General features: G+C 50.3%; 1 protein-coding gene across 1 annotated transcript; it reads left to right on the forward strand.

Moving 5' to 3' along the window:
• The first annotated feature begins 1,343 nt into the window (after positions 1-1,343).
• Positions 1,344-11,029, forward strand: KYAT1 (kynurenine aminotransferase 1). Its single transcript, XM_005146214.3, has 14 exons — positions 1,344-1,507; positions 2,411-2,532; positions 4,850-4,908; positions 5,827-5,977; positions 6,279-6,428; positions 6,785-6,871; positions 6,992-7,120; positions 7,421-7,541; positions 8,172-8,248; positions 8,507-8,596; positions 8,935-9,121; positions 9,335-9,411; positions 9,587-9,673; positions 10,051-11,029. Exons 2-14 carry the CDS (start codon positions 2,449-2,451, stop codon positions 10,117-10,119), a joined length of 1,368 nt encoding a protein of 455 aa, XP_005146271.2. The 5' UTR covers positions 1,344-1,507; positions 2,411-2,448; the 3' UTR covers positions 10,120-11,029.
• Positions 11,030-11,119: the final 90 nt, after the last annotated feature.

Consider the following 11,119-nt stretch of genomic DNA (forward strand, 5'->3'; position numbering starts at 1 on the left):
CATCCTCCTGTAGCCATAGGCACAAGACCTGTAACAGAGGAGATGTGATCCTCCCTGCCAGCAGACAGTGGTTTAGACACTCACCAGTGTGATAGCTAGATTTAAAAAAGCAAATATCAATAAGAAGACTTGTTCATGTCTAGATGCAGTTGTTAAATTAAAATGCCCTGAAGACAGAGAAGGCCCTATTTTCCCTTGCGTTTTACTCAAGAAGGTTGGATGTGTGTTTTTCCACACTGGCCACTTGCGTATTATCCAGCAATTCCTGCTGGATTAAGGTGAAGTTACGTGTTACAGTTGCACCAATATAAAGGCCAAAAACCAGGGAGGGTGCAAGGTTGGCAGGGGAGCGGGCAAAGAAAGCATAGTGAGGGCATCAGGAGGGAGAGGATAAATGGCATTGAGCTATTAGATGGCTCAGAATGTGCCGTGTACACTCTTACAGAAGCAAACACAAGGGTTTTTTTCCATCTGTTTCAGTGTTTAACAGGAGTTTAGAAAACAAACAGTTCCTATCTCAGACATTCCCTCCTGCTTAGTCAGGGCAGGGATGCTGTAAATCCAGTGGCTGGACACCGGGTTAGGATTTGTGGACCTTTGGCACAGCGGATGTCAGCCACTTCCTTTCCCTGTGGCTCACTTTTTCCTACTGTGAAAGGGAGACAGCAATTACTCACTCAGGAGACCTACATGACCTGATTCATCACTGCCTGTCACAAAAGGAAGAAGGAAGCTGAAAGGACAATTTGCTCTCTACACCTCCTTGCAGCAATTACCACCTCTCGTGACTGATGGAGAATTCAGCTCCTGCATCCGTGCGCTGTAATCCCGTTCTGCGGCTGCTGTCTCCTGCTCACCCACAGCCCAGCGGTTAGACAATGCTGCAGGACCCTGCTTTAGGCTGTATCATGACAGTAGGTGATTATCCCCTGATGAACGTAACACTGATGCCTTCACCTTCTGTGCTGTGAGCCATTCTCTTCTCCAATTATATTAAGTCTGCAGGATGGAATATTTGAGAGGTTTAACTGACTTTAAAATTCATTCTTCAAAATGACTGAAGGCTTCACTCAAAGGGAAATTCCCTGTCATTGCCATGCCAAAGCAATTACGGCTCTACCACAAAAATTATCCCACTATAATTAAGCCGGTATGAGCTTCCATCAGAACAATATCCTGGAATGTTTTCCCAAGCAGCCAAAATCCTCTGTCAGCTCTGGTTCCAAGCCTCTGGGAGGAAAGGATCTGCTCCCAAAAGCCCTTTTCTTCCTCACCCTGGTGACTCAGAGAGCAACCCAAGATTTGCTTTTCCCCGGTACGAGTTTTCCTATCGGAGCTTTGTAGCTCGACTGGTACCTTCCTGCAGCCTCCCCGACTCCTCCCAGGAAGTCCCAGCTACGGATGAAGCATTTCAGAGGCAGGGAGAGGGCAGCATGTGTGGAAAGGCAGCCTGGGCGGCTGTGTCAGACTTCCAGAGCGTCAGGCAGCATGGCCCAGCTTGATTGATGTAAGTTGGTTTTACCCCCCTCCCCCCATCCCTCTGGGAGCTGCCCTGCACCTACATGTGTGTGCTTGCTGGCTATTGCTGCTGCATTCACCATGTGTAGCGCCCCATGGTGTGATGGGTTCAGGGGTGCCCTTGTCCCCAAAGCCTTGTGGGTGCATCTGCAAGCAGGAGGGCTGGTTCAGCACAGTGGAGGTGTTTGGGGAGCACTGTGACAGAGTTGGTGCCTGCAGGCTGGAGGGTGGGAGGAGAGGAGTGACCAGTCCCTGCAGTGACCTTTCAGCTGTCACCTCCGAAATCCTTAGTGTGCTCTGTCCTGGGCACCTGCCAGGGTTCCCCAGATCCCTTGCAGGGCATGTATGTACAGCACAGCCTGAAATGGCCAACCTTGTGGGTGGCTCTCTGAGCTTTTCCCAGGCTTTTTGTGCAGCTGACCCACTCTGAAACGTTCTCCAGGCCTGGGGAGGAAAGGCAGAGTCCTCTGCCCTCACCCTGCTCAGCTGCTCCCACTGGCAACAGCACTGTAACTCTGGTGATGCCTCTAGCTCTTTGCAGGAGCCTCGAGCACATCTCTTACAGCAGCTTTGTAGTTTTACGTAGTCTGTTGAAGCCCTTTTTACTGCCAAGCTTTCATTTTGTCACCTGCAGGGTTAGCCCCTCATTTCAGTACTTTGCATCCCAAAGCAGTGCCCCCCACATCTCAGTGCCCATCCCTGACATGCTACTGTCCTGCACGCAGGGACAAGGTGGATATTTCACAGTCATGAGCAATAGTATGCTGTGGCTTCTGGTTTTCCATTAATTGTGCTGGACCTGCCTTGTCCCGAGGTCCACAGAGTGTTTGCTTTACCCCTGCAGCTGTGGAGTGCTTCTCACCCCTCTGCTTTGTGTCTGGGGGAAATGCAGGTCCGTGCCCACAGGAGTGAGACAGCAGGAGCCGTGGCATGCTCCGGAGAGCGAGATCGTCCCTGCGTCACTTCTTGCTGGAGAGAAAGAGCAGCACTGGATATAGCTCCTGCTTCAGTGAGGTATTGAATGCCCAGCAGCACTGTTTCTGGCTGGCAGCCTGGTCCCTGGCTTGGGCTGCAGTGGTGTGGAGCCCAGGGGAGCTCACTGCCCAGGAGCCAGTCTTGGCAGTGATGGCAGGTAGGGCACACCAGAATAAGCCACACTGGTGCAATCTCTGTACCTGGTAGGCTGTTTAAAGGTAATATCTATAAGCAAGAAAATCTCCTTCATACCGAAGAAAGCTCATTATTTGTGGGGTTGCCTTGTCTCACAGTCTCTTCTACTAAAGCCCCTTGGGTTGCAAAGGACTTGGGAAATAACAGTATCCCTCTCGGAGATACAAATGTGCAGAGTCAGGAAACCACATGCAGCAGGGAGTCAGTGGTGGAAGGTTGTGGCCCTTAAGTCTTCTAGGTTTTTACTCACCTATCCTGTCTGGCTGACAGGCAAATTGGAGCTGAAGAAACACATCATTCGGTTTGGGAAGCAGAGCAGGCTGAAAGAGATTTGGGGGCTGTGTGGTCCCAAGAATGTTGCTCTCTAGCCTGATGGGCAGCCACCCTTGGCAGCATCATGCAGGCTGGGGACAGGATGGGAAAGACATCAAAAGAAGAAAGTATTTGTCATTTTCCTTCCTGTAAGGGCTGGAGTAAACAAGGCCTTTCTTCAGAACCAGGAATTTCTAGGCTTAAAGCACCCTCTTTGCACTGACACCATCACACTTGCCAATGCTGTTTTCTGACCTGTGACCAGCAACAGCCCCACCACAAGAGAGCAGGGCTGGAGCTGTTAATATTTCACCTTTTTCATTTAAGTTGGAAGTTTTACTTCCTGAGCCATGAATCCTTCTACTCCCACCAGAATCAGCTCAGGCACTGGGTCTTACTGACCATAATATCCATGAGCTTGTGCAGGTAAAGAGCAAAGCAGGGAACAGAGGGAGAGAAGTAAGGAGGCAGTGACTTCTCCTCACGCTTGGCTGCCTGCCTGGCACCACAGGGGAGCACAGAGTCCACCCAGTGCCCTCTGAAACACAGGCCTCCTCAGCAAGGTATTTACAAAGGTCCTTAGTGAGGGCTGACACTGTATAAAAGTCTAAAGTCCTCAACACAAGACAGTTTTGGGCCACTTCTCAAATTCTGGTGCAGCCCTCTGGGAACAGCAGAGGTGAGCAGGTAAGTGAAGAATTACTGCTACAGCCGAGCCTGGGGAGGGGGCTGAACTGGTATCCCCACCACCACCTTGGCACAGCAGAGCATAGACCCATCCCCTCACATCTCAGCTGCTTTCACATGCCCTCTTCAGTCTTATTCAAATGTATTTTACTTGCTGGTGGTGATGATTGTTTTCTTGGCTTATTGCTTCAGAGACATCCCCCTTGCATCCCCACGCTGGCTTTTTTTGGTGCATTGAGCATCATTTGTCTCTGGTCTGCAGTCCCTTTGCTGTCTGGTTACCTTTTTCCTGCACCATTAAGTTAGTAAATTCTGCCTCTGCCTCTTTTCATCATCCTCACAATAATTCCCCATCAAGCACTCTGACTTTCTCCCACTTCCAGCTTATCCAACTGGAAGAAGGGTTTTGCTCTCAATGTTTCCTGCTGTCCTTCTCACCCCCCCAGCCATGACGCATGTGGAAATTAGGTACCAGTCAGGTGAATGGCACCTTGGTGTCTCTGTACATCAGACAGATCATGTGCTGTGCTCTCCACTTGCCCATACCCACTTGCTGCCTGGTTTTGCCATTAACTTTAGAAGCAAAAGCCAGCACATCATTTAGGATCTGTAGCAACTCCCTTCACCAAGCACTCCAGCAGAACAAGGAGTAAATATTTCTGCTACTCTGTAGAAAAATATGGAATAAAAGAAGTTTGCTCTTTAGGAAAAGGGGATATTTTGTGGCCTGTAGAGAATAAGACAAGAGATGCTATGGAAAGCCTGAGGTCTGGGGTCATTGGCCTGGCAGTGACAATATGGCCAAGCTCATCTGACACAAATGAAAATGAGGTTTCAGGCATTGCCTGCTCCCCAGTGAGTGTACACACACTTCTTTTGTTCATCTGTTTTTTCAATTCTTGTTGAAACTTGTCAATGAAACCTCCTCCTCTGCCAGTTCTCGTCTGCTTGATCTTTCATTAAAAGTGTGTGAAGCTGTTTCCAGAACCCACTGCAGCATCATTTACTGCTCTAAGGTCAGTCAGCAGCAGCCCATGAAGCAATACTAAAAGGACACACCTTCTATTAGGAAAAACCTACCTGGGGAGGCCATGTCCCCTTCACATGTGGCCCCATTGCCATTAGGAAAAAGCTTAAACTCTTTTTTTGTCTCCCTTTGCAGTCAAAAATGTCAAGGCCAGTGCAATCTCAGAGGCTGGAGGGAATTGATAAGAATATCTGGTGAGTTAAGAGACTATCTGGTTTACCCTGATGGTAGATGTAGTTTTAGGCAGCTTAACAACAGACAGAAACTGCCACAGCCACACAGCACAGAGCAGCAGTCTCCCTCAGCTGCTTTGCATTTGTTCAGTTTGTACCAGGCTCAGTTCTGTACCTTCTGCTCACACTTTATGCCATATCAGGTGCTCTGCATCATCCTGCAGGAAGGCAATTGGGAGCACCTTGCAGTGCACTGCACTCATCCAGCCCATCCATCAAAATGATCCCAGCAGCACCAAATCTGAGCCAAGGGGTTGCAGCACACTGGCTGCAGCCTGGCATCTGCTTCAAGCCCATCCTAGGGCACTGCAAAGAGACAGGCAAGTGAAGGGATGCTGAAATGAGGTTCCCAGCCTGCCAGGCACAATATGCTATTTGGAAAGCCATGTGCTTGAAGAATAGATTTAAATGATCTTTCCCCAAAGTCCAGCTGTGCCTGGTTTCAAACTGCACAATGCCATTGAGCTGGCTTCTTTTTGAGACTAGTGCTGAGTTCAGGCTGCCTTTCCCTTTGCAGAGGCCTTCATGGTGTCTAGCTGCTAAATTTTGCACAACTGGCATGAGCTTGAAAACCTCCAAGTCCTGTGTGTGGTGTGAGGCTTCAGCTGCAGCCACACACCCAGACAGCACAATGGCTGTTTCCTTCAAGAACATATTAAAACCACTCCTCATTGCAATAGCGTTTCAACCTCAGTTTAATTGAAACAGGTCTGAAATGACCTGTGCTTGATCCTGTCCACCTGTGAGCAGCAGGATGGCTCTGCAGGAGGGATGCCAGTCTCACTCACTTCCAAAGGGATACTGGCAAGCAGAGCTGGTGCCAGTGCACTGCCCGGACCCTCTGTCAATACTTGTCTTTCTCTCCCTTTTTCTCTCCAGGGTGGAGTTTGTAAAACTGGCTGCCACCTACTCCACAGTGAACCTGGGCCAGGGCTTCCCTGACTTCCCTCCACCGGCCTTTCTGAAGGAGGCGTTAGTGACAGCCCTCAGCGGGGAGAACAGCATGCTGCACCAGTACACCCGTGCCTTTGTGTGTGGACAGACCCCTTCCTCAGCCATATCCCCTCAGTTCCTCTTAGCCTTGGCTGCTTCAGGGCTTATCACGCAGCAGTACACAGGGCAAACCACATGAGGCAAAACATGCATCCAGCCTCAGCTCAAGTGCCCTGCACCCAGGCTGTAAAACCCTGCTTTACCAGGGTGTTTCAAGCAGCCAGGATGGAAGATGCCCTGCACATTCAGTCACTGGGTGCTTGGCCCCTTTCCATGGGCTCTTCCATATTTCAGGAGGTTTCTGCAACTCAAGTCCCACCCATCTTCTCTCCCCACAGGGACACCCACCTCTGGTGAAGGTCCTAGCCCAGTTTTTTGGGAAGCTGCTTGGACAGGACCTGGATCCTATGACCAATGTGATGGTGACTGTTGGGGCATACCAGGCCCTTTTCTGCTGCTTCCAGGCTTTTGTTGATGAAGGCGATGAGGTAACCCAAGATTTGGGCTTGTACCAGCAGTCTTCCCTCAGCAGAGCCCTTCCTGGCTTTGGGTCTGCCAGCAGCTGCAAACTGGTTTTCATTGTCCTTTTCCAAAGCAGAAATGGGTTTCTCCCCATTCTCCAGTATTTGAGCTTCTAAAGGAAAAAATTACCTGCTGCATAGCACTGTCTCATTTCTGCATAAGGCAGAATAACCCTTTTGCCCTAAGTGGTGGTGTTCTTCCCTGACACTTGCCCACAGGCAATACAGATTCTCCATTACAGCAGTTCACTGATTAACATTTCCTGTACCCCCACTGCTGTCTGTACTCATTGTCTGAGCAATGACATATCCCTTCCTTCCAGGTGATAATTATTGAGCCCTTCTTTGACTGCTATGAGCCGATGGTGACAATGGCTGGTGGGACACCGGTGTTTGTCCCACTGAGACCGGTGAGTGGGACGGAGCAAAGCTGAGGAGGGAAGAGTCACAGTAAAGTGAGCAAAGAGATGAGAGGTAAGCAAAGCACAGAGGTAGCAAAGCAAGCCAAGATTCCCCTCTGTTCTCTCTAGAAAGCTCCAGAAAATGGAAAAATGATGTCTAGTGCAGACTGGAAGCTGGACTCGGCTGAACTGGCTTCTAAATTCAATGAACGGACAAAAGCCATTGTCCTGAACTCACCCAACAACCCTCTGGGCAAGGTAATACCTCTGGCCTTGCTGTGGCTGGCCCTGAAAGCTGCTGGGCTGCTACAGCTCACCCAGCCACGTTTGTAGTGGCTCAATCTTCCTTGACACAAGGGAAATGGGTGCTTTGGGAGCCCCACATTCTGCACTCACTATTCTGCTGGTTTTAAGCCCAATCTTTTGTGCCAGCATGGCTTTGCCCTGTTAGCCCATTGCAGCCAGCTCCTGCCCACCCAGGCTTGGGAGAAGGCAGGGACAGGCAGGGGCTCAGAAATGTTCCTGCTGCATCCTTGCTCCATTCCCTGCCTGCTGCAGGTATTCAGCCGAGAGGAGCTGGGACTCATTGCAGACCTGTGTGTGAAGCATGATGTCCTGTGCATCAGTGATGAGGTGTACGAGTGGCTGGTCTATGACGGGAAGCAGCACATCCGCATCGGTAGGGAGAACAGCTTGGCTGAGCCTGGCATCTTCGCTGGGTCTCTGGGGAAGGCTCTGGTGATTTAGCTGGGGTGCCTGCATGTACAGCTCTGCTGGGAATGTATCCCCAGTAGAGGAATTTTGCTGCACTTCAGTCTCAGCCTCCCAGCCAGGTCTAGCCCTGACTTCCAGAGCTAGTCAGAGGAAACAGAGAGGTACCTTCACAGCACAAGATCTAGAGCAAAGAGCCTTTGGCTCCAGTGAAACTGAAACTTTTCCTATACTTTGTAAAAACACATTTTTCTGAGTTTCTCTAGTTTTGGGACATCCTTTTCAGCATGATTTCAGAGGCCTGTTCTTCCTGTTGCAGTCACATGCAATCACCTTGTTGCAGGGTGGTGGTGCTTGGCATATTTGGGAACCCCTGGGGCTGGGTACATGTGTGTGAACACAGTTACAAAGAACTGCTCTTGAGAAGCCAGACTGTCTGCTTGGATGTGCTTTGAGGCTCATCCAGATGAAGGATGTGCTGTGATCAGAGGCCACCATGGTTATGGTAGTTAAAGAGCTCTCACCCTGTCGTTAATGTAGCTCAGCAGCGAGCATGCTCAGCGCTGCCATTGGAGTTTCTCTCTTGTTTCATTGCCAGCCAGCTTGCCAGGGATGTGGGATCGCACAGTGATCATTGGGAGTGCTGGGAAGACCTTCAGTGCCACTGGTTGGAAGGTGAGTTCCCTCGTGCAGCACCTCATTGTGTCCCTATCCCTGTCCCTTTGCTACAGGGCATGAGTCCTATTGCCATAGCATGGCACTGGGGACCCTGCTGCCACACACTCAGCTTTGATCCTCAGAATCTGAAAGTACTAAAGCTGCTTGATGATAACCCTGGTTGGAAAATACAGTGAAGCCAGTGCAGGCAAATAAAGGGGAGCCCAAGCAGGTACCCAGAGACTTACTACCTTCCTCCTCCATTCCTGGCTGCAGGTAGGCTGGACAGTGGGACCCAACAGGCTGCTGCAGCACATCCGTACCGTGCACCAAAACTCAGTGTACCACTGTGCCACAGCTGCCCAGGTAAGGCAGATCCCTGCAATTCCAAACCACTGAAGCTAGGGTGAGAGAGGGTCCTTCTGCCCACAGCTGACCTCAAAGGCACAGAGAGGTGGTGCACAGTGCCACGGAAAAGCTCCTTCCCCTCTCCCTGCAGTTGTTCCATGTCTGGCAGGAAGGGGAGAGCCCAGCTCACCTGAGGTATAGTCCTTATCTTGCAATGACAAATCTAAGGGGCCATTTGAAGGTGCTGGAGGCAGAGAGCTCCCTAATCACCTGTGAATTGCATTGGAGCATAGATTCCTCTCCCAAGCAAGTCTTGACCATCTTCCCATTGGTTACTGGCTCCTATCTCCTTACAGGAGGCTGTGGCTCAGGGTTTCCAGAGGGAGCTCATGCTCTATGGGAAACCAGACAGCTACTTTGTCCAACTGCCCAAGGAGCTGCAGAAGAAGAGAGATCAGTTGGTCCAGAGCCTGGATGCTGCAGGGATGAAACCCATCATCCCCGAGGGCACCTACTTCTTGTTGGCAGACATCTCCAACTTCAGTGAGTCACCTGCAGGTTTGCTCAGGCAGGACTGAGTGCAGGGTCCAGCTCGGAGCGGTACCATTAGCAGGGACAAGAACCTACATAAACCACCACCAAAGCAAGGATGGACAACAGCAACCCCATCCAAGCTCCCAGAAGCTGTGGGTTTGAGGGTTGCCTATAGCACCTGGCAGTAGCCCCAGCCTTTGTGCTGCTGTGCTTCTCCTACAGAATCTGATGTCCCTGATGTCCCTAATTCTGATGAGCCCTACGACTCCAGATTTGCAAAGTGGATGGTCAAGAACAAGGTAAATGCATCTGGCCCCTTCCACTGTGTGCTCTCCTTGCTGGAAGCACAGCACACCACCACTGCCGGGTCTGGCAGCTCATGGCAAGGGGTGTCTGCAGTGAATAAACTGGGGCATGGCAGGCTGCATGCCAGCTCACGAGTAGTAATCTCAGATCCATGTTTCCCTTTCCTAGGGACTTGCTGCCATTCCACTCTCTGCTTTCTACTGTGGGGCCCACAAGAACAACTACAGCCATTTCATCCGGTTCTGCTTCGCAAAGGTGAGATGTGTGGCAGGTGAGATTAGGAGTAATAATCAGAGATGGTTTAATGATGTAAATGCCAAGAAGAGATGGAAAGTGCCTTGAGTATTAGAGCCTGAGCATAGCACCATGGCCTGCCTGACCCCCTCCTGCAGATACATGAGCCGAGCCAGGGCAGCATCCTACATTTCTTGGTCAAGACAGTCTTCTGGGTGCCTGTTTAACTGCCCAGAGGCTATGCCTGCCCCAGAGATGGCTGTGCCTATCTCATACTGAACATGCAGCATTTGCAGTGTTCCAGTATGAGAAAGTGATTCTTATATGAATGATGACTGCAGTGAAGGGAAAGGGGATTTGGCTGGAAACCACTGCCTGAACCTGTGGTATTTGTTTAGGAGGAAGCTACACTGAAAGCAGCAAATGACATATTGCAGAAATGGAAACAGGAGAAAACCAGCTCCTGAGTGCACTGAGAGAGAACCAGGCTCTCCTTGGCCCTCACCTGCCCCAACTGCTTTTCCTTCCTCTTACTTCGGTTGGCTCCATACTTTGATATGTTCTTATTGTCCACATTTTCTGTCAGACATATGGGCAGAGATCTGACAGGCCCAGGGTCTGGGGGACACTTGCTGTCACTGTGAGATGATTGCACTGTTACTGTAAGAAGCAAGTCTTTGTGTGCCCTGACAGTAAAACATCAAATGATGTTTTTCTTAAGTTTAAAGACTTTGCTGATCAGTTCTGGGCTCCTGGGGGCTTTTCCACCACCAAATTCTGAAAAGGCATCTCAGGACCTACCTTTAAGGCCATGCTGGGGCCTTACCATGTACCCCAGGGCACAGGACACCATTTCCACCAGCACCACGTTCCCATGGGATAATGCAGTATCACCACTCATCAGTAGGTTGATTCCTATGATCCTGAAAATTATAAACCCAGTGAAATGCTGTTTCCTAGAATTAACATTATTTAGTTTTCCCATTATTCTTTTCTGTGCATCTCTGGGAAAGCTGAGATGGGTCACTGGTTACTCCCAGGGAAACAGGCTTTCATAAGTAGCCTGGCTACTGCCAAACCTTCCCTGTGCCTCCCCCAGACTACTCCTGGCACTGTCAGGGCTCAGCAGCATCATCCAGGCTGATGAACGCACGCAGTGGCTGGGGAGGATGGGTACAGAGGCCTTGGGCTGCTCCTGTTGCTGGTGGCCCCCACAGCCTCCCACCCACCAGACTGATGAGCCATGGGGTAACATGAGCAGCATTTTGTAAGGTCATTCTTGCATCATTGTCGATTTCAACCTGGATAAAGATGTAAACCAGCGTCATCCATCATGCAACAGACTGTGCAATAAGTATTTGTAGCAGTTAAATTATTAAAGCAGAATTACTGCAATTACTGAAGAGTCAATGGCTCTGTAATGATCACAGGGCTGACGCAGCCCTCCTGGAGAGCTGCCGTCACGCG

Source organism: Melopsittacus undulatus, chromosome 11 (genome assembly GCF_012275295.1).
Source record: "Melopsittacus undulatus isolate bMelUnd1 chromosome 11, bMelUnd1.mat.Z, whole genome shotgun sequence".
In the NCBI taxonomy this organism is placed as follows: domain Eukaryota; kingdom Metazoa; phylum Chordata; class Aves; order Psittaciformes; family Psittaculidae; genus Melopsittacus; species Melopsittacus undulatus.